Below are 21,525 nucleotides of genomic sequence, written 5' to 3' on the forward strand. Positions count from 1 at the left end.
TTTCTCAGCCATTTAAAGAAATCATAATCTAACACATACCTAGCTAGATTACTTACTAAGTTCTAAGACTCCATTCCTGTTCTGTCTCCGGCAAAGGCATCACACAGACAGACACAGACCCTTTGTTTTTCTCCCTCCTCCCAGCTTTTGAAAGTATCTTGTTTCCTCATTGGTCATTTTGGTCAGGTGCCAGCGAGGTTACCTTTAGCTTCTTAACCCTTTACAGGTAAGAGGATTTTTCCTCTGGCCAGGAGTGATTTTAAAGGGGTTTTACCCTTCCCTTTATTTTTATGACAGGCTGCTATAGGAGCCATTGCCAGGACTACCTCAGGGTTCTCTTGCTGCCGCTGCAGATGCTGCTTCTGCTGCTTGAGGCTTCTTGCAGGAGGTGGCTCTTCAGCAGACACGTTAACAGACTTTTCCAGTAGTTGTACTGGCCATGAATGCATCCCAATTTCTCAGGGCAAATTAATCATTAAAAAACACTTGCTTTTAAAACATGTATTATATTTTAAAAGGTACACTCACCAGAGGTCCCTTCTGCAGCTTGGTTGGGTTGGGAGGGTATTTCAGTCAGGGTGATAAAAAGATCCTGTCTGTCAGGGAGAACGATGTGCTGTGTGCTTTCCTCAAGCTCGTTGTCCTCCTCCTCATCTTCCCCATCCGCAAAATCCTCAGGCATGGCGGAGAGAACCCCATCAGCGGAGTCGACGGACAGGGGTGGAGCGCTAATCCTCTCGTCGGGGAGGAGTACAGAAATCGATTTTAAGAGCCCTTTATGTCGACAAAAATGGTTTCGTTTTGTGGACGGGTGCAGGGTTAATTCAATTTAATGCTGCTAAATTCAACATAAACTCGTAGTGTAGACCAGGCCCAAGATTCTGTTGAAAATTCAACGAGACAAAGCAAGAGTTATTCTGATTGCCCCTCTTGACCATGACAGGTCTGACTCCCTTACTTGACACAGATGACAATATGCCCTCCTGTTTTTCTTCAGCCCAACCCATCCCTCATCCACTCTCTCAAAATAATGGGCTGACCCTTCACCCCAACCCATGGGTCCTCCACCTCCAGGCTTGGCTCCTTCTTAGTTCCAAGGCTTAGTTAAAAGGCAGAATGCTCTGACAAGCTGAAAGATGTGTTGCAGCACAACCAAAAGTTGACCACTCAACATACTTATCTACAATATGGAAACAACTCCAAGTTTGTGTCATTTCAAACACACAGACCCAACCTCATCTTTCCTCCCTCTGATTTTACACTACATTTTAAACTCTCACTCAGCTTCCTTAAGGTTCATCTCGCGGCAAAATCGGCTTCCCACTTGGTGTTTGCTCACCCACTAATATGTAGATTCTTTAAGGGCATTGGGAATCTCTTTCCACATGTGATACCACCCGCTCTAACCTGGGACTTTAACCTAGTTCTCAGGGCTTTGACTAGATCTCCCTCCGAGTCCAGGGCAACTTGTTCTCTCTTACACCTGTCCAGGAAGACAGCATTACTAATTGCCATCACCACAGCTAGGCACATAGGAGAAATAGCGGCCCTGATGGCACATCCATCGTTCGCTGCCTTTTTTTTTTTTTTTTTAAGACAAAGTAACTCTAAGGCCATATCCCAAGTTTCTCCCTACTTTCTCTGCACTTTCCATACGAATCAACAGATCCATCTCCCTGTTTTTTCCCAGAACCACATTGTGACAACTGGGAGATAATTGTGCGTATGCTAGATATTAGAAGGATATTATCATTCTACTTGGACAGGACTAAGGACTTCAGAAATCCCCTAAACTCTTCCTTTTGTCCACAGAAAGATCCAAAAACTCTGTGATATCTTGTCAAAGACTATCCAGTTGGGTCTCTTGTTGCATTAATCACTTATCAAGGGCGCAACTTGCTTCCATCCAGAGTCCATACGCACTCCACGAGGTCAGTTTCTACCTCAATCACATTCCATAGGGATACCCCTATCTCAGCAATCTATACAGCAACGACTTGGGCCTCTGCCCATACTTTCGCAGAACGTTATGTGATCACTGAAGATTTGGCCGCTCACACCATCTTTGACTCCACAGTACTCTCTGTAGTAAAAGACTCCACTCCGAAGTCCCAGCCTCCAGTGGTGGGTATTGCTCAGGAGTCACCTACAGTTGAGCACCCATAGGGACCCTACTCGAAGAAGAGGAAATTACTCACCTTGTGCAGTAACTATGGTTCTTCGAGATGTGTGTCCCTATGGGTGCTCCACAACCCACCCCCCTCCCCTCCACTTCAGAGTTCTCTATAGTGCTCTGCGGTAGAGAAGGAGGTTGGGGGGGATTGGAGGGGGGGTTTCGCCCATGCAGTGCTAAATAACCTCAAGGCAGACCATGAGGGAGGGAGGGCACATGTGCAGGCTCAACGGGACACTGCTACCAAAAATCTCCGATTAGAGGTGCAGGGGCACACATACACCTACAGTGGAGCCCCCATAGGGACACACATCTTGAAGAACCATCATTACTGCACAAGGTGAGTAACTTCCTCTTCACAGACTGCTCTACATCTGCCTTTATACTTGGCCACCAACCTGCTATTTTCAGCCTATCAAGGGTTTTATCTATCCCCATATTCCCATTGTCATGTACTAAGGATATTATTTCAGTTGTAATTTCTGTTAGGACTTCCCATACAGACATATTATCATTTGTTTTAGTAGCTAATATCAACCCTGTTTCATGTTGCCAAATTTTCCATCCTTGGTGTGTTTCTTTTGATACTAATTTTTGTATTTCAGGATCTTTTCTTTGTAAAGCCACTAAATCAATTGTTCTACCTTTTCTCCTTCTGTTTTTGTTATTGGGGCCAACTGGACTTTTGATTGCCATGTTATCCCTCCTTGGCTCTTTCCTTAGCCTATCCATCTGCCTTCTTATTTCATTGAGCTCCCTCAACATTTTTCTTATGAGCTTTTACTTTACCCGTTAATACGGATTGAGTTCTTTGTTGTGCCAGATCCCATAAATACATTAACTAGTCAGTATGGGCAATGGGTTTACCATCTGCTGATTTCCTGCCTCTTTTTTGCCACTGAGGCATCCAATCTACTTTGGCTCTTAATACCCATTCAGAATCCATAAAAATAGCCAAGGTTTCATTTGTTGGCATATTTTCCAATGGTACTACACCTCTACCCCGATATAATGCGGTTCTCGGGAGCCAAAAAATCTTACCGTCTTATAGGTGTGACCGCGTTAGATCGGGGGAGGGAGAGGAACTGCTCCCTGCCCCAGCTCACCTCCGCTCTGCCTCCACCTCCTCCCCTGAGCGCGCTACTGCCGCTCCGCTTCTCCCCCCACCTTCCAGGCTTGCTGCACCAATCAGCTGTTTGGCGTGGGAAGCCTGGGAGGGAGGAGAAGCGGAGCTGCGGCGCGCTAGTGGGAGGAGGCAGAGGTGAGCTGGGGCGGGGGGGGGGCGCAGCAAGTAAGGGGGGGGGGCGCAGAGGAACCGCTTGCGGTAACATGAATTCGGATATAACGAGGTAAAGCAGCCCCGCTCCCCGGAGCGCTGCTTTACTGCGTTATATAGGAATTTGTGTTATATCGGACCACATTATATTGGGGTAGAGGTGTATTACAGCTACAATTTCAGCAGTTTGTGCTGAATGAGATAAACATGCTCCCTTAATAACTCTTTCATCAGATATCTTCACATCTGCATATCCCATATATGCCTTCTTTCCTCATAATAGCTAGATCCATCCACAAACGAAATCACATCTACTGAATCTATAACCTTGCCTAGGATTGCTCCACCTTGAAACAATGTTGGTCCTTCAAGAGGAATTTCTGGTAAAGAACTTCATGTTGTTCTCCTTCTATTAAAAGACACTAAGGAACTGGAGATAAGTTTGGAATCTTTTCCATGATTATATTCTTATTCAACAAGGCTAATGTTCATTTTGCTAACCTGGGCCTAGAGACATGCCCGTCATTAATCTTTCCTGTTAGTACATATTTTACAGGTGAATGGGATGTTTTTAAAAGCATTGGGGATAACTGATATTGGGATAAGAATCTTCGAGGCATATGCTACTGGTTGAGGACCTGTACCATCGTTTTGACTTAAAACAGCACTCATGCCTGTGCTTGTAGTAGCCAACTGTAATATAAAAGGTTGTCCTACTTTTGGATTTGCTAAAGTTGAGTCTTGAGCTAATGCTCTTCTAAGATGAGTAAAAGCTTCTTGCTGTTCTGATCTCCACTCCCATCTATTCCCTTTCTTTAAAAACCTTTCTTTAATAACTGACACAATGGACTAGCTTTTTCTGCATAATCCTCTATAAAATCTCTCGAGAAGTTAGTCATCCCTAAAAACAACCTTAAAGTGGATACATCTGTTGGACCTGGCAATTTTTGTAATAATTCAACCCTTTGTTTGTCAGTTGATCGCCCTTCCTGTCCTAATGTTATTCCCAGGTAGTTGACTTTTTGGCATATTTGAGCTTTTTCTGGACTGACTTTGAACCCTGTTTCTTTTATTTTTTGTAACACTTGGTCTAATATTTCCAAATTATCTTCCTTAGATTTTGTGTTGATAAGGATATCCTCTTCATACAATATGATGATATCCTTATTGGGCATTTTATCCCACATTTTATTCACATGCATATGACAGATAGCAGGTGAGTTATGAAATCTTTGGGGGGTTCAAATGAAGCAGAACTGTCTTCCATAGAATGTAAAGGCAAATTTGTACCAGGAGTCTGGATGTAAAGGGATAGCAAAAAATGCATTGGCTAAATCTAAAACAGTGGACCACCATGCTCCTCCCATAATGGAAGCAATCATTTCTGAATACTTTGCTACTGCAGGAGCAGTCACTGAGGTTACTTTATTCAGAGGCCTCAGATCGATGGTTAACCTCCAGGTTTTACCATCTGTCTTTAAAACTGGCCAAATAGCAGCATTATTTGTGCTCTGTTGTTCTACTATAACTCCTTGATCCAAAAGTCCTTGAATAATCTTTATTAAACTGGGTGCTGCTTCTTTTGGATATTTATACTGTCTTTGGGGTGGAGATCAGGCCCAGTAATCAGCACCTCTGTTTCTATTTTTCCACATTTGCCTTTATTAGTATCCCAGACCTCTTTATGCTTTTGTCCAATTTGCGAAACTTCTGCTGACCAATCAGGCCATTTCAGTTCTTCTTCTGCTTTAATAGTAGCTAACCTATACCCTGCTTCAATAAAAATTGGTTGATCTATGGTTCTAATTTTATTGAAAGGTATTTCCCATAACACCTTATTTACTAAATCTACTGTTACTCTAAGCTTTCTTAATATATTAACACCGATTATTCCATTGCCACCTAAATTTATTAAGCTGAACTGTTCCCTATCTTGTTTTGTCCCTAACTGAAAATGAACTGGAGCACTAAACGGTACTTTACTCGTTGTTTCATTAAATCCTTGTAGCTTCCTTGTTATTACCAGGGGTCCAAATAAATTTTTGTTTCTAACTAAAGAAACTGTGGCACCCATATCTATTAACATATTTTGTCCAATCGCTCCCCTATTAAATTCCACATAAACAGTGGGTCTCCCCCAGTTATTTGTTTGTAAATGTGCCACAAAAACAGCATGTTCTTTTGCTGATATCAGTGAGATGGGGGCGCTCAGCCTCCCTATACCTAATCTTTGAGACATGATGGAGCTGTAAGTATGCTTCTTTCATGGTTGGCTAACCTTTGAAGCAATTTTTTGGTGGGTAAACCATTAATTTCCAGGTTTGTAATGTAACAATTTTCTTCCAAGCCAATTCATTCCTAAATCACAAACTTTTCTCTTTTCATGAGGAACAAACTTTTTATTTTTATTTTCTTCTTTTCTTAATTCTTCTTTATTTTGTCTGCTTTGCTGCTTTCCTTTTTCCTTTGGATCATTATTGGAAAACTTCACCATTGATACCCTGGGGGGTATCTTTTTGGGGGGTAACATGGTTCCCTTAGTATTTTGTTTTCTTTTAAAGGCTGGAATTTTTCCCTCTGTATTTCATGTAGTCTTTTCACTTTTTCCTCTATTTCCTGTAATGTAGTGGTTTCTGGATGGTCAGAAACGATAGCCATTCTTAATGCTGAATTAAACCCTAACAATAAAGCTCTTTTAAATTGAACTACATCATATATTATCTCTTCGTTGTTGTTTTTCCCTATGGAATCACACAACCAGGTCTTCATTAGGGAAGAAAAATTTCAAGATTTCTTCCTGTATCTTGTTTTTATCTCTTTGTCCTCCACACTGTATTTCATAGGGAAGTCCAGCAAAATCTTCTAAATGTATACATTCTTTTATTAGAGCTGAGAAGTTACTCGCTGTTAACCCAGGCATTCCTGATGTGTTAGCTAACCATTGAACTACTGTACTTCTAGTTAGGGGACCCATAGGCTTTTCCAGGGCCCTAATTTGTTTCAGGGTATACAATCTTTCTTCTCTTCGCTCCTCTTGTCCTCCCTCATTACCATGTGAAGTGGTTTTAATCACTGTGGTTGTAATGATTGGAGCCAGAGGAGGTGGTCTTTGTAGTTCTTCTAGTTCCTCACTTAATGAACTATAAGGTCCTGGGAGACGTTCCTTGGAATAGTCATAACAACAAGGAGGATACATCCTTCTCGTCCGATCACTCCCAGATTTTATTGCTGCTATTACCCATTTACTTGCTCTTAATTCCTCCTTTAGTGTACATATTTTCCTTTTGCAGGCAGCATTCTTTCTTCCTTTCTTTCTTTTCACCCGCATCCAAGAGTACAAGTCTCATTGCAGCTTGCCTATCTTTTGCTTTTTGTTTCCATTCCTCAATATCCTGAACCAATATTTCCCACTCATTTTTAATTTCATTTACTTCATTTTGTGAATCAATAACCTGAACTGAGTTAACGTAGTTGCTGTTAATGTATTAGCTTCTGCTTTTAAGCTAACTACTTCTTTATCCTTTGTCTCTTTTTCTTTTTTTAATTCTTGTATTTCTTTTATTAATATATCTATTTCTAAATCCGGGATACTGGATGCCTGACCCCAGAATCTGCCTCCCTCTAGCCTGTGCCTTTGGTGCCCGATTCTGCTTTCCATGGGCCTTCTTTCCCTTGTCTCAATTGACTTCTAAACTGACCCTTCCACCAGCCCTAGTCTAGACTCCCTGATCTTACTGGGGTGATCAGCTCCAGCATCAGTTAAACTAGTGACCCTTCTACCAGCCTCAAACACTTTCCAGGGCTTCCTAATTTCTTTTAGGATTTCAGCTCAGGCATCAGTATAACAACAGTTTCTAACAAATACTCTTTTTAAAAAAAATTTATAACAACAAGGCTCTTACTTACCTTGGGCTCCAAATCCTTAATGTGCTTTGTGAAACTGTTTTTCAAGACAATTCATTAAGATAAAGAAAAATAAAATTTTTACTGCTTGGTGTCACTTGTCCTCTTATCCGGGGTGTTATACTTCCCTTAGGCTTCAAATTGCGCTGTGGGCCCACCCAGGGATGCTATGTTGTTACCCCCAAATTTGGACCCGAAGCACCCCAATAATGGCCTCCCTATAATTGTAAGCCAGTTATCAATTTAGCCCATCTTAATGGGTAACAGGAGGTGGCCCCCCCTAGAAGAATTGCCCAGGTTTTACCAGGGAGTTTGTCTCTGACCCTCAGAGGACTCCCCAGGACACACATACAGACTTGCATTGACATAATAAAAGGTGTGAATTAAAGCCAATTCAGTTATTTTGGTGGATACTTGTGTGTAGATCAATCCTAATAGTCTACTTCTCTGCTACCTCTCTTCTGTTCTACTCCTGACCATTCTCTCCTGTGTCAAGGATTTATGCCTTGTACTAGGAATTCTGTTTGGGAGTGGATCTCTTTGTATGCTATGCCTCCTCTTTGTGGAATCCTTTTCTTGTATTGTATTGCTGCATGTCTGTTGCTAAGTTTCAACCAAATGTTAGGACTTTTATTTGTCCTTCCTATTTAGACATAGTTGGTGAAATCCTGGCTCCACTGAAGTCAAAGGGAGTTTTTCCATTGACTTCAATGGAACTAGGCTTTCATCCATGTTCTTTTGAGTTTAGTAACTCCATTTAAAACTCTGGAAGATATTCACATGAAGTAACAGATTGATGAAAAATCTTTAATTTACACATTTTAAAAAGAGTTACATTGCAAGTCTAGCACAATTTTTAATGCATATTTTATATAAATTTAACAAAATTTTCACAACAGATAATACAACACTTTGCAATTTAGAGCTGGCATGCTGTATCTTTTACAACCATTCAAATAATAAACGTCCCACAGTAGAATGTATTATAATTAAAGTAAAACAGAAACTGACTTTCTGAGTTTGCCACTCTTAAAATTTATTTTTGAATGAAAGCAAATGCCACTCACCACATTTTAAAAAACAATATTCTCTCTAGTCATCTTCAATATTCAGCTTCTGAATTATTTTATATATATTTTTAAGTGTAATTTTCTTCCAGCGTAATTATAACCTTTTTTGTTGTTTTTATCACCCAGCTGTCTGTGATCTCAGGCCCTTTGTTAAGGTTGTAATAGATTTATTTCTGCACTTAACTTTCCATTAGACCTGTGTGTTGTTATCTCATCAAGCTCATGTGCACAAAGCTTTCACTTGTAATTTTTATTGTGTTGTTTGGAAACTGGAAAATTTAATTCCAACTCCTGTTGCATGTTATCTGTTTCATATCAACACTGTTTTTGCAACAGCAGGCTATATTAGAATCTTTCAGGTCCCTTTGTGCAGTCTCATGTGTCATGCTGCCTGTCAGTACCCGGCCCAGGCCAGGGAAGCTAATGATCCAACCAGCGGACCAAATTCGGTGATGAATCCTGGTCACGTACCACCTGAAGCACGTTGCACATATGCTAAGCAGGTGCTTACATAGTGACTTTCCTCAGCCACTGGATATACAATATGTATTTTTGAAACTTACCAACAAGTCTCTGATACAATTTCTGTTATGAATGTTTGAAAAGACAGAGCTAGTTAACTAGGCAGTCTAAATAAAATGAATTTAATAACTTTCTGGGAAAATTTACTTTCAAACTAAATTGTACAAATTACTAGAATATTGGATTCAGCATGTTTGGGTTGTTTTTTTAAATACGGATGGTTGATATTAACTGCTACCTATACTGCATCAGATGACACACAACTGCTGGATGCAGTTTTTTGGGGTTTTTGTTTTGTTTTGTTTTGTTTTTTACAAAAAAATGAATGAATTTGGTAGCACAAGAAAAAAGATTTGCAATTGTTTGGAGACTTCTTTAAAAAACTGTTTTTCTGGAAATCCACATTAGTGGATGTCATCTTTCCAGCGTAATACAAAATAGTTTCATTAGGAACTACTGTTTAGAAGACATACATTTCACTGCAATGCAATGTTGTGTAGTCTTATTGGTCCCAGAATATTAGAGAGACAGGGTAGATGAGGTAATATTTATTGGACCAACCTCTGTTGGTGAAAGACTAGCTTTTGAGTTTACACAGAGCTCTTTTTCAGTTCTAAGAAAGGTACTCAGAGTGTCACAAGAAAATACAAGGTAGAACACATTGTTTAGCACAAGGAGTTAACATAAGTTGCAAGAGACCATTCAAGGTGAAGTAGGAGTTAACACCCCTGCAGTTGTAGGACAAAAGGAGTGTTACTGGGTTACAGATTGTTGTAATAAGCCATAAAGCCAGAGTCTTTGAGACCATGATTTTTAGAGTTTCAGAAAGTTGTGAATTCAATTCCCAGGGTTGTCTTTTGAAGGTGTTCTGCTGGTTTCCTTTGAGGATGAGGACTGAGAGGTCAGATATGGAATGATTGTTTTGTGAAAAGTGGTCCTCCATGGATGATATGGTGTTTTTGTCTTTTAATATTTTTCTGCATGAGTTAATTTCAGAGTGTTGTTATTCTCTTGTTTCACCCACATAGTTGTTATTGGAGCATTTAGTTCACTGGATGAGGTGTACCACATGTTGTGATAGTCATGTGGTACATACCCATAGATCTGGAAAGGTGTGTTGTGTGGGTGTTGGCCATTGTTGTAGTGGAGATTTGTCCAGAGGTTTTGCATATGTTGCACCCTGTTATGGCAGGGTCCATGCCACTTTGACTTGATGGGCCCTGGTCTGTGGGAGCGTTCTTCCGATGATAAGATTGGTGGATTGTTTGAAGGCCAGAAAAGGGGGTTGGGGAAGATTTCTTTCAGAATATGGTACCCTTCGAGTATTGGTTTTGATTGTTTAATAATATCCCATTTGGGTTTCAGTGTGGTAGGTGACAACCAGTGGTGTGTGGTCAGAAGTGGTTTTTTTTTCCTGTGTTTGTTTGTTTGTTTTTCTTGTGTTGAAGCAGGTTCTTTGGGGGTATTTGGGTGGCCCACTCTGCGATGCAATCTACTTTTCTGATGGAGTATCCTTGTTTAGTGAAGGAGATTTTACGTGAGTTAAGGTGTGTATCCTGGATTTGTCCTTGGACATATTGTGTGGTGTCTAAAGGCCTGGCTATAGATAAGATTTCTTGGTGTTTGGGGTGGTTACTGTATCTGTGAAGATAAGTGTGGTGATCTGTGGGTTTCTTGTATATAGTTGTCTGTATGGTTCTATTGTTGAAGCTGTTGGTGTCTAGAAAGTTAATGGTGTATCGAAATTGACATATTGAGGATATTTTCATTCTCTGGACAGACTTCCTTATAGACTTCCATCACAGCTTCAGCACCCACTACTCATTCATCAGACTGTCTTTAGAACACTCCCAGACCAGCACTACCTTGATATAAGTATCAGTTTTGCTAACAAACTCATACAAAACTCCCATTGACTTGAACCACAAGAAACCAGCTTACAATCAGGGTGTTTCATCAGTCTACAATTCTGATTAAAAATTACATATTTTAATTTGCCCATAGTTATGGTTTCCCTTTGCTTTGCTCTTAGTGATGGTACTTTTTTGTCACTGCACTTCCAAAAAAAAATGTGGGAGCAGAGACTTGACCAGGACGAGCAAAAACAGTTTTAAAGGTGTTAAACACTGTTCACACTAAGTTCTATCCCTGTTTAAATAGCACTTAATTAAAACATGTTAGCTAATATGTTTTTTTAAAAGACCATTTTTCCTAGTCTGGGCAAGAACTTTGAGTTGGTACTAAATCAATGCTGTAGCATTTTGATGGTGCAGGAGGGGATGAGCAATGTTCTCAGTGGAGAGACCGTCTTTATGATAAGATGTAAAACCGAGGTCCTGATTCCATGTGGCCATTCAAAATATTGTGATACATTACATAAATATTGAAATATTAGCCGAAGTATCTTTATCAAATCACAGTTCAGGTAAAATACATTCTATTTAAATTTGCTTAGCAATTTCAATTCTATACAGTTTTTCTCCTGATTTAACTGTTAAACATCTACCACATTTGTCCTCCTCATCTATGGATGGAGTTACACTTAGGGGGATAAATCTCAATATTGATGCAAAAATAGTTTATTAATATTATTATAATTCTTATAATGTTCTTCTTTGAGTGGTGTCTGCGTATTCCTATTCTTACGATGCACCAGCTGCAAGCAGCTTAGATCATGGATTTAGCTATCAGTGCCAATTAGAATACTCTCACAGCCCTACCCCCTGTTCCCTATCTGTTTTATCCCCCATACCTCATACACATAAGTGGGAGACATATTAACATACTCTAGACATAAAAAGAACATTAGCCTCTTACCTTGATAGGACTAAAAGTTTTAGACATTCATCGAAACTATTTGTGACTTGTGCATGTAATATTAAAGGGCAGGTAATATCACCACAATCATTAGCTAGATGGGTTTGATCAAGTATATTACTCACTAGTCCTGCAGTCCAGAACAGATGCTCAATTCGATAGACCAGTATTGCAATAATTTTTTTATTAACACTTCTCATCCCACCTTCCTGTATAGCACTGCAATACTGGGCATATGCAGAGGTCACTTACTTATCTGTCATTGGAGTTCTTCGAGATGTGCCTTTACATAGTCACACACCTTGATCATCTTCCCTTCTTCCTCGGAGTCTTCATTTTGATTCATTTAGAGGAAGCAGTAGGAAGGAACTGAGGCTGCAGTTGTGCCCCTTTTATAGCCACTCTCTTAGACTGTTCAGGAACACACTGGAGATAGGAGAGGCGTGTGAGCACTCCAGTGAGCACTGTTAACTAAGTTCCACCATCTGAGCTGCCTATGGCTGGTGGAATGTTAACGTGCAGAGGCCACTCGAAGAACTCCAGTGAATAACCTTTATTTATTACAAACTCACCTGTGCATTTACTGAATTTTAAGAGATACCATTATTTCCATTACTATGATGCTTGGAGAAAACAGATTATATGCTTATGTTTTAGTTGCTTATTATATGAAATGTTCAAGCTAAGGAATTTCTATGAGGTCTTTGCTTTCTGTCAACCCATGATAAGCACCAAGTCTCAAAAAGTAGATACTAGTCTGGTATAGAGAATATCCTTATCTTAAAAAAATAAAGTTTGTAAAATACTCATTTTAAAAGAAAAACCTAGTTGTGTAAAATAACGTAAGGCTATTCTCTATTCCAGAGGCGTAATGCTTGGGATTTGTTATCACAGCAATAAATTAAGTCATGAAAATGGCCTTTTTCACTCCCTTTCCCTTTCTCAAAGAAAACTATAAGTTTAAACCCACACAAAGAACTCCTGAAATATGCTTGTTGAAACTGATTTGCTTTATAAACACTCTGTCTTCATTCTTTGAACTTTAAGGAGACTATTTAGGATTGAAAAATGTTTTACAGAAGACATTAAAAAAATCCCATGATTCTGCTCTCTCTGTCCCAAGCTGCTTCTCTCTTAGAATCATAGAATCATAGAATCATAGAATATCAGGGTTGGAAGGGACCCCAGAAGGTCATCTAGTCCAACCCCCTGCTCGAAGCAGGACCAATTCCCAGTTAAATCATCCCAGCCAGGGCTTTGTCAAGCCTGACCTTAAAAACCTCTAAGGAAGGAGATTCTACCACCTCCCTAGGTAACGCATTCCAGTGTTTCACCACCCTCTTAGTGAAAAAGTTTTTCCTAATATCCAATCTAAACCTCCCCCATTGCAACTTGAGACCATTACTCCTCGTTCTGTCATCTGCTACCATTGAGAACAGTCTAGAGCCATCCTCTTTGGAACCCCCTTTCAGGTAGTTGAAAGCAGCTATCAAATCCCCCCTCATTCTTCTCTTCTGCAGACTAAACAATCCCAGCTCCCTCAGCCTCTCTTCATAAGTCATGTGCTCTAGACCCCTAATCATTTTTGTTGCCCTTCGCTGGACTCTCTCCAATTTATCCACATCCTTCTTGTAGTGTGGGGCCCAAAACTGGACACAGTACTCCAGATGAGGCCTCACCAGTGTCGAATAGAGGGGAACGATCACATCCCTCGATCTGCTCGCTATGCCCCTACTTATACATCCCAAAATGCCATTGGCCTTCTTGGCAACAAGGGCACACTGTTGACTCATATCCAGCTTCTCGTCCACTGTCACCCCTAGGTCCTTTTCTGCAGAACTGCTGCCTAGCCATTCGGTCCCTAGTCTGTAGCGGTGCATTGGATTCTTCCATCCTAAGTGCAGGACCCTGCACTTATCCTTATTGAACCTCATCAGATTTCTTTTGGCCCAATCCTCCAATTTGTCTAGGTCCTTCTGTATCCTATCCCTCCCCTCCAGCGTATCTACCACTCCTCCCAGTTTAGTATCATCTGCAAATTTGCTGAGAGTGCAATCCACACCATCCTCCAGATCATTTATGAAGATATTGAACAAAACCGGCCCCAGGACCGACCCCTGGGGCACTCCACTTGACACCGGCTGCCAACTAGACATGGAGCCATTTATCACTACCCGTTGAGCCCGACAATCTAGCCAGCTTTCTACCCACCTTATAGTGCATTCATCTAGCCCATCTCTTTGGGTGGGCTAGTCCCATTTTTGAATTGCTGTCAGCCAGCATGGACACAACAATACACCACACAGCTTTCCTCTAACTTAGAACATACCGAGGCTGTTTGGACTGTATTATGCCTCTTGGAGCCATGTAACTTCAGTTTTAGACTTTGTCTGCCACAGCACCAAACAGATGATGATCCGGCTGCAACAGCAGCTCTTCCAGCAGCAGAAGAAGGAGGCTGAGAAAGACACTGAGCTACTACAACAGCCGTTCCTGGAGCAGCTTCACATGGTGCATCGCCATTTCTGTGCTCGGGAAACCAGTGTTGATTGGTGGAAAAGGATTGTTCTGCAGACATGGGTTGAGCAGCAGTGGTGAGCGAATTTAAGGATGGCAAAGGTGACCTTTTTTGAGATCTGTGTTCAGCTAGTTCTGAGCTGCAGTGGCAGTGTATCAACATGCAGTGCCCATATTCATCGAGAACCAGGTCACCACTGCCATCTGGTAGCTGGCCACCCCTTAATGTTACTGATCCATAGCCAACCAATTTAGCATAGGGAGATTGACTGTTGGAGCCACTGTCATGTTTCATTTTTTGAACTTTCAGCTGCAGAGGGAGCCAGCAAGGGAACAAGTGGGTGGAGAGAAAGATTCTATCTCTTATTGAATTTTGACCCTCCCTCCAAACTCAAGAAGCAACTATGGGTTCTGGCTGCTGCATTTAGCAGGTTGGAGTACTTACAATATGGATGTATGTGGCGGTTCAATGATGAGACAGAACACAGGTTTATCCAAGCAAGCAAGCTGGTTAGCTGAAAAGGGCTGCTGCCTGTCAGCTTTCCACCTTCCCTTTTATTATATTTCTCCCCCCTGCGCATTACCTACTTCCACCAAAAAGACACAACAAAGGAATACATGACTTTGATTAATATTCTTATTTTCCAGCCTCTATCTACTACAATCCTAATTCTCAGGCCTTGAGGCCAGGCCAAGGAAGCTTCCCACGATTACTGTCCTTTAATTAACTTCCCAGGGTTCATATCTGGTCCTCGTCCTTGGATGGAGCAATGTGTTGCTCCTACACAACGGTCAGGGTGTGCCCTGACTGTTTCCAGGTGGATGGACTAAACATGAACCCTTCATTCCCCCGATTTTTGTTTAATTATACTCGGCCATCTCATGGTAGCCGTCAATTTGCTTTTGCAAGCAATTTAACTCCCAGACTGACAAGGACATAACTCGGGGAGCTTGCCAGGGCGAATCTCTACAAAGCCTTAGCAAAGAGGGAATACATTGTACACAGCAGCAGCAAAAAATAAGCCCAATGATCACAAACACAGCATAACCGAAAAGTTGTCGCAGCCATCCTAGAGATGGCAGCCAACCTGTAAGCCAATTCCAAAAGCCCTCAAACCCCACATCTAGACGTATGTGTGCCGTAAGATTGGCCAATTCGGCCAGTCTAGATTCTATGGAACGACTATTATCAGTTAAATTAAAACAACACATATGCCGAAACGTGGAACAGCCTAGGTGATGTTTTAAGAGCAGAAAATCAATGGCTGCTCTGTTATCCAAGATTGCATCCCTTAATTCATGTTGCTCTGCATTAAGTAGGGCAATTGCCTTGGATGTTGTATTAATTGCCTTCGCTGCAAAGCACGCCAGGGTATTTAAGGTTCTGGCTGTATAAGTGGCAAGCCCGGGGACCCCAACAATGGAGGCCGCTAAAGCAGTATACTCAGCGCGACTAAAAAGCTCAACATCTGCAACACAATTATCTGAAAGGGGTACACTTCTTTTACTGTGCCTTTGGCTGGCAAAAGGCAATATAAGCGTCATTCTACTAAGACAGCAAAGGGTGCCATCACTTAAATTTGCAGGAATATAACTAAAGGTGCGTGAGCCACAGGTAAAAAACCACCCTGATGGTAGGATGATATGGCCATAATTGTATGAAACATTTACAGCGTGGGAACAATTTAAGAGGGGTTGAGGAATTTGCCGACAGCCCAAGGGCACCTTTGTACTAGTGCAGTTAACCACACGCGCACAGGTGACATTGTTGGCCCCGGCCGGGTACGGTGTGTGGAGGGATATAGCCGTGTGAGGCAAGGTATAGTTGGCCGGGCCCCAATTAGCCATGCCAGAGTACTGGGAAGAGAGATTCGCGTAAGCAGCGAGCATTGTCTTATTCCCTATTTCCTCAGGGTGATGACATACTGGTATAAGGCATGTACCTAACAATTCTCCGGCTGCTACAGAATCAGACAAACAAAAGTGGGTAACATTTGCTATTGAAGCCAATCTATCCCATATGTTATATGTCATTCGGGCCCGTAACGGGGGAAGCGCTCCCGAGCCAACCCCTACAGGAAATAGCAGGCACAAAAGGCATACAATCAGCACAGAATTAGCAGTGATTTGGGCGAGAATCGCCACAAACAAAGTCTCAGGAGTCTCTGGCTGTTGATTTGCTGCCAGTCTTCGTTGAGCCGCCGCGACCAATGCTTTTACTGCTCCCCATGTCACGGGCTGGCTTGGGACGCTACGCCTCTTCCGTTTCCGTCCCGCCGTTGTCGACCCGGGAGGCACCACGTTCTCCTCCAAGGTCAGCTGAAACTCCGGTATGGGGTTCGACAGCCCCTGGCGCCATGCCATGCTGTTTCAGTGCCGGTCGCACACACCGGGCTGGAACCCACAACGGTCCTGCAGGGAGAGACACAGCAGCATATCCCCGACCCCAAGTGATTAGAGGTACTGGGCCCAGCCACTGCGGATCGGGCAGCTGACGGTAAAAGACACGCGGTCTTTCCAGTACCTCAGATTTGTGAAAATGGCGATCCGCGGGGGTCTGCTGATCTGCGTTCAGCGTTAAATTATTTAAAGTAAACAAAAGGATATGCATTTGTTGTTGAATGTCTCCTAAGGTTCGGAGACGCAGCTCCCCTTGTTTTAATTGTTTATCAAGCAAGGTTTTGAGCGTGCGATTGGCACGTTCAACAATGGCTTGGCCCGTGGAATTATAAGGGATCCCGTGTTTAAGACGGACGTTCCATTGGGCGCAAAAAGTGGAGAGGGCTGTGGAGCAGTAAGCTGGGGCATTATCCGTTTTAATTTGGCTTGGGCGACCCATAACAGAAAAACAGGCTAGCAAATGGTGAATAACTTTAGCAGTGGCTTCCCCACGCTGTGGGGTTGCCCACAGAAATCCCGAATAAGTATCAACAGAAACATGTAAAAAGGAATAGGGGCGGAACTGTGGCACATGAGTGACATCCATTTGCCATAGCTGATTTGCTGCAGTACCTCTGGGGTTAACGGCATAAGAAAAAGTAGGAGCAGCAGCGGCACAGTGGGGGCAGGAACGAACAATGGAACGTGCATGATCAGCAGGAATGTGAAACTGCCGGGCCAAAACAGAGGCAGACTGATGGAAAAAGGCATGGCTTTCAATGGGGTCAGAAAAGAGGGAATTTACCTGACCACGTAACGCGCGATCAGCGCGTGCATTGCCCTCAGTGAGTGACCCAGGCAGAGGGGTATGACTGCGAATATGAGCAACAAAATAAGGGAAATTACGAGTGGAAATAAGATATTGCAAAGACAAAAATAGGCGAAGGAGGTCCGCATCGACCTGAGGGGTAATGAGGGCAAGGGGTAAATGATCAATCACTTGATAAACATAATGGGTGTCCACAATTAAATTAAAGGGACAATCAGCGAAAAGTTGAAAGGCTAAAATAACAGCAGCCAGTTCTGAACGCTGCGCGGAACGCTGAGGCAGTGTAAAACGAGAACGCCAACGAGGGGGGTCACCTGATTGATAGGTGACGACACCTCGATGTGGAGAGCCATCAGTAAAAAGAGTAACAGCAGAAACAATGGGTTGAGAGCGGCTAAGACGATGAACAATTAGAGGCACCTTTTGTGTAATTACCAACCGAGGATCTTTTGGGGGATTATAAGAAATTTCTCCCACATAATCACAAAGAGCAACCTGCCAAGCCAAAGAGGTGTGGCACAAGGAATCAAATTCACTACGGGACAAGGGGAACACAATATCAACTAAATCAGTGCCAGTAAGTTGCACTGCACGGTGGCGGGCTTTACGAACAAGATCAGACAGGGCATCTAGATATGGGTAAATATTCCGAGGAGGAGTGGAGGAGAGGTACAGCCACTCTATGATAGAGACGGCTGTATTCGTACGGGGTACAAACAGAGCCGCAGTGGGCGTATGAGGGGTGGCAAGAAGAATCAGCCGTAGGGGACGGACCTCAGGGGGTCTGTCCACAAACTGCTGACTTAATGCTGCATTAATTTGTCGAATGCAGGCAATGTGCTCTTTAGTGATGGCAATAACTGCACCCGGTGCTCGGGCTCCACGTAGGAGCTCGAACAACGGCTGCAGCATTGAGGTGGGGAGACGAAAATAGGGCCGAATCCAATTTAAATGACCCAAAATTTGTTGTAATTTAACAAGGGTTAGGGGTTGAGGTAAAGTTAGTGCCGGACGAACCGGAGCAGCATAGGTTTGTAAAACCTTATGGCCGAGGTAGTGGTAGGGATAAGAGCGTTGGATTTTTTCTGGTGCCACCAACAGGCCATTTTGGCCGAGGATTTGAGACAAAGATTCAATCTGTTGTTCCATGACCTGGGGACCACTAAGCAAAATGTCATCCATATAATGGTAGACCTTTAGCGTAGGGTACCGGGCACGAAAAGGGGTGAGGGCCCGATCCACAAAAAGCTGACACAAGGTTGGACTATTTTGCATTCCCTGGGGTAAGACCTTCCACTGATACCTTTGAGAGGGTTGCTGATTATTATATTGTGGCACCGTGAACGCGAATTTTTCGCGATCTTGTGGGCAAAGGGGGATGGTGAAAAAACAATCTTTTAAATCTAATACACAGAGCTGATCGGTTTGAGGAATTAAATTTGGATTTGGTAATCCATATTGCAAGGGGCCCATAGGTTGGATGCATTTATTTATTTCCCTTAAGTCATGCAACAGCCGCCATGCACCGGATTTTTTCTTAATAACGAACACCGGGGTGTTCCAGGGACTAGTAGAGCTTTCCAAGCGCTGTGCCAGCAAATGCTGCTGCACAAGCGATTGAAGCGCTTTTAGCTTTTCTAGAGGGAGGGGCCACTGGTCAATCCAGACGGGCTCTAAGGATTGCCATACCAAGGGCAATGCGGAGGGCAATGTGGGCGAGGGAGGACTTTGAGCCATTAGATATTAATATCGAGGGTGGTGTCCAGCTTTGCGAGTAAATCACGGCCCCAAATATTGAGGTGGACAGGGAGCACAAAAGGGCGGATAGTAGCAAGGGTACGGCCTCCCGGTTTAGAGACTGTGACCCAAGACAAACTCTGTCGCCCGGGTTTACTACCCCCGATCCCCCACAACTCTTTAGAAGGAACCGTAGGCCAACTAACCGGCCACTCTGGATCACGAATCACCGTAACGTCAGCTCCAGTGTCCACCAGCCCTGTGAAAGGAACATCATTTAAGAGAAGTGTTAACTGAGGTTTCGAGGGGCGGACTGACATTGTCAGAGCAACAAGTGGAGAGGACGCGCTGTGAGACGGCGAGTGAGACAACGTTGATCCAAAGCCGCCTCCGCCCCGAGTTCGATCCTCGGCAGCTGGCACCTGATAGGGGACTAAAATCAATTGTGCAATTGATCGTCCACGCGGGAGCGACTGTGGAAGATGAGTCCACACCTGAACCTTAATAATGCCGGTGTAATCGGCATCAATGACCCCGGGGATGACAAAAAAGCCCTGTTTCCCAGCATGAGAGCGAGGGAGAACGAGACCCACAAAGCCGGCAGGGAGAGGTCCCGTCACCTGGGTAGGTATGGCGCAGACCTCCCCTGGCAGCCGAAAATCAGTGTCCTCCTGCATGATCAAATCAAGCCCTGCACTTCCAGCAGTCGCCGCCCTCATAGAGTCTATGGATTTTAAGGCAGAGGAACGGTTGTCTGAGTGGGAAACACCCCCGTTTGGCCCTGGGTTCGGGGGGGACCCGCCGCGCGGTTTCCCGGCCCGCTACGACACTGATTAGCCCAGTGATAGCCCTTCCGACACTTGGGGCACTTTTTTGAGGGTCGGGCGGGTGCCTTTGATGAGCGGCACTCCCGCTGGAAGTGACCCTCCTTGCCACAGCGGTAACAACGCTTCCCCTCTTTCCCGGTTCTTTTTAGGGCGGCAGCCAGAACTCCAGCTTTATGTGCTTGGGTTCCGATGTTTTGGCACGCCCGCAGCATGTCTGAGAGCTCTAAAATGCCAGAGGCTTGCGCCGTCTGGAGAGCGCGGCGGCAATCCTCATTTGCATTTTCAACTGCCATTTTTAACAGGATCTCCTGAGCTGCCGCAGCGTTATCCACCTGTCGGAGGATAGCCTCTTGCAATCTGTTGGTAAAATCCAGAAAGGACTCTGATGCACCCTGACGGATACTAACAAAGCTTTTAGTAGGCTTGCCTGAATCCGGGACCTTCCGGAAAGCATGCTGGGCGCAGGTGGAAATAAGGGGGAAGAGGGCCTGAGGGAGTTGAGTTTGCATCTCAACGGTAGCAAACGGTCCCTCCCCTGCCAAGTGCTCAAAAATAATACCTTCCGCTCTATGAATCTGGGCCTGGCGTTCCGCCTCCTGCCGATACTCACTAATCCAAATAACATATTGACTGGGTGACAGCATCATGCGCAACAGCGCCTTCCAATCTTCAGGGATCAGGGAGTATCCACTACCTAGCCCTTCAATGAGACCACGCACAAACGTGCTAGTCAGACCGAACTCGCGAATTGCTTTCTTTACCTCTCTAATCACCGAGTAAGGCAAACTGACCCAGGTTCCAACCGGGTTGCCCTGGCCATCGTTCTGCCAGGTCACTGGACAAACCGAGACCAGCTCAGCCAGCTCCTCTGCTGTAAGATCTGAGCGAGCCTTCGCTGCGTGAACCATTTGTTGCACCAGCGAAAGCCTCTGAGCAGATGCAGACGACCCCCTGGGGGGCCCCGAAGCATGGGGTTCCAGGGGGGGATGGTAATCACACACCGGCTCTGGCGGGGAAGGTAAGGGAGGCGGTGGTAATAAAGGCACTGGGAGCAAAGCAGGGAGAGGGATGGCTGCAGGAGCCGACGGCGGTGGCGAAATCGGCAGCCCCTCTGTTGGTGCGGGAGAGGGTTCTTCCGAAGCGACACACTGTGTTGCATCGGTAGGAGGGGGGGTGGCTGCAGGAGCCGACGGGCGTGGCGAGATCACCAGCCTCGCGAGGGAGGGCCTGTCCGAGGCAACACGCTGTATCGCATCGCGGCAGAGGTGCCAGGCATGTAAAGCCTGCACGGGCGCCCGAGGCTCTTTGTGCAATGTCTGGCCCAACCGCTCCCAGTCCGCTAGCTTAAGGGTTCCGGCTTCAGGGTACCACGGGCACTGGGCACTCACCTCCTGTAGCAGGAGAGTGAGTTCTCGAGCGGGGCAGTCATGCTGAGCCTTACGCAGCAGATACTGTAGCTCATTGCGGTGTTGCAC

The 21,525-nt window shown here is 44.1% G+C and overlaps 1 protein-coding gene across 1 annotated transcript; it reads right to left on the bottom strand.

Moving 5' to 3' along the window:
* Positions 1 to 16,584: 16,584 nt before the first annotated feature.
* LOC141987445 (endogenous retrovirus group K member 5 Gag polyprotein-like) lies at positions 16,585 to 21,045 on the bottom strand. Its single transcript, XM_074952789.1, has 3 exons — positions 19,430 to 21,045; positions 17,463 to 17,529; positions 16,585 to 16,690 (listed from the first exon to the last, which is right to left on the bottom strand). Exon 1 carries the CDS (start codon positions 20,956 to 20,958, stop codon positions 19,957 to 19,959), a length of 1,002 nt encoding a protein of 333 aa, XP_074808890.1. The 5' UTR covers positions 20,959 to 21,045; the 3' UTR covers positions 16,585 to 16,690; positions 17,463 to 17,529; positions 19,430 to 19,956.
* Positions 21,046 to 21,525: the final 480 nt, after the last annotated feature.

Source organism: Natator depressus, chromosome 5, assembly GCF_965152275.1.
Source record: "Natator depressus isolate rNatDep1 chromosome 5, rNatDep2.hap1, whole genome shotgun sequence".
Lineage (NCBI taxonomy): Eukaryota > Metazoa > Chordata > Testudines > Cheloniidae > Natator > Natator depressus.

Excerpts from the sequence above, each read along its gene's own strand:
- LOC141987445 (XM_074952789.1), bottom strand. The coding sequence starts at position 20,958 with ATGGTTCACGCAGCGAAGGCTCGCTCAGATCTTACAGCAGAGGAGCTG.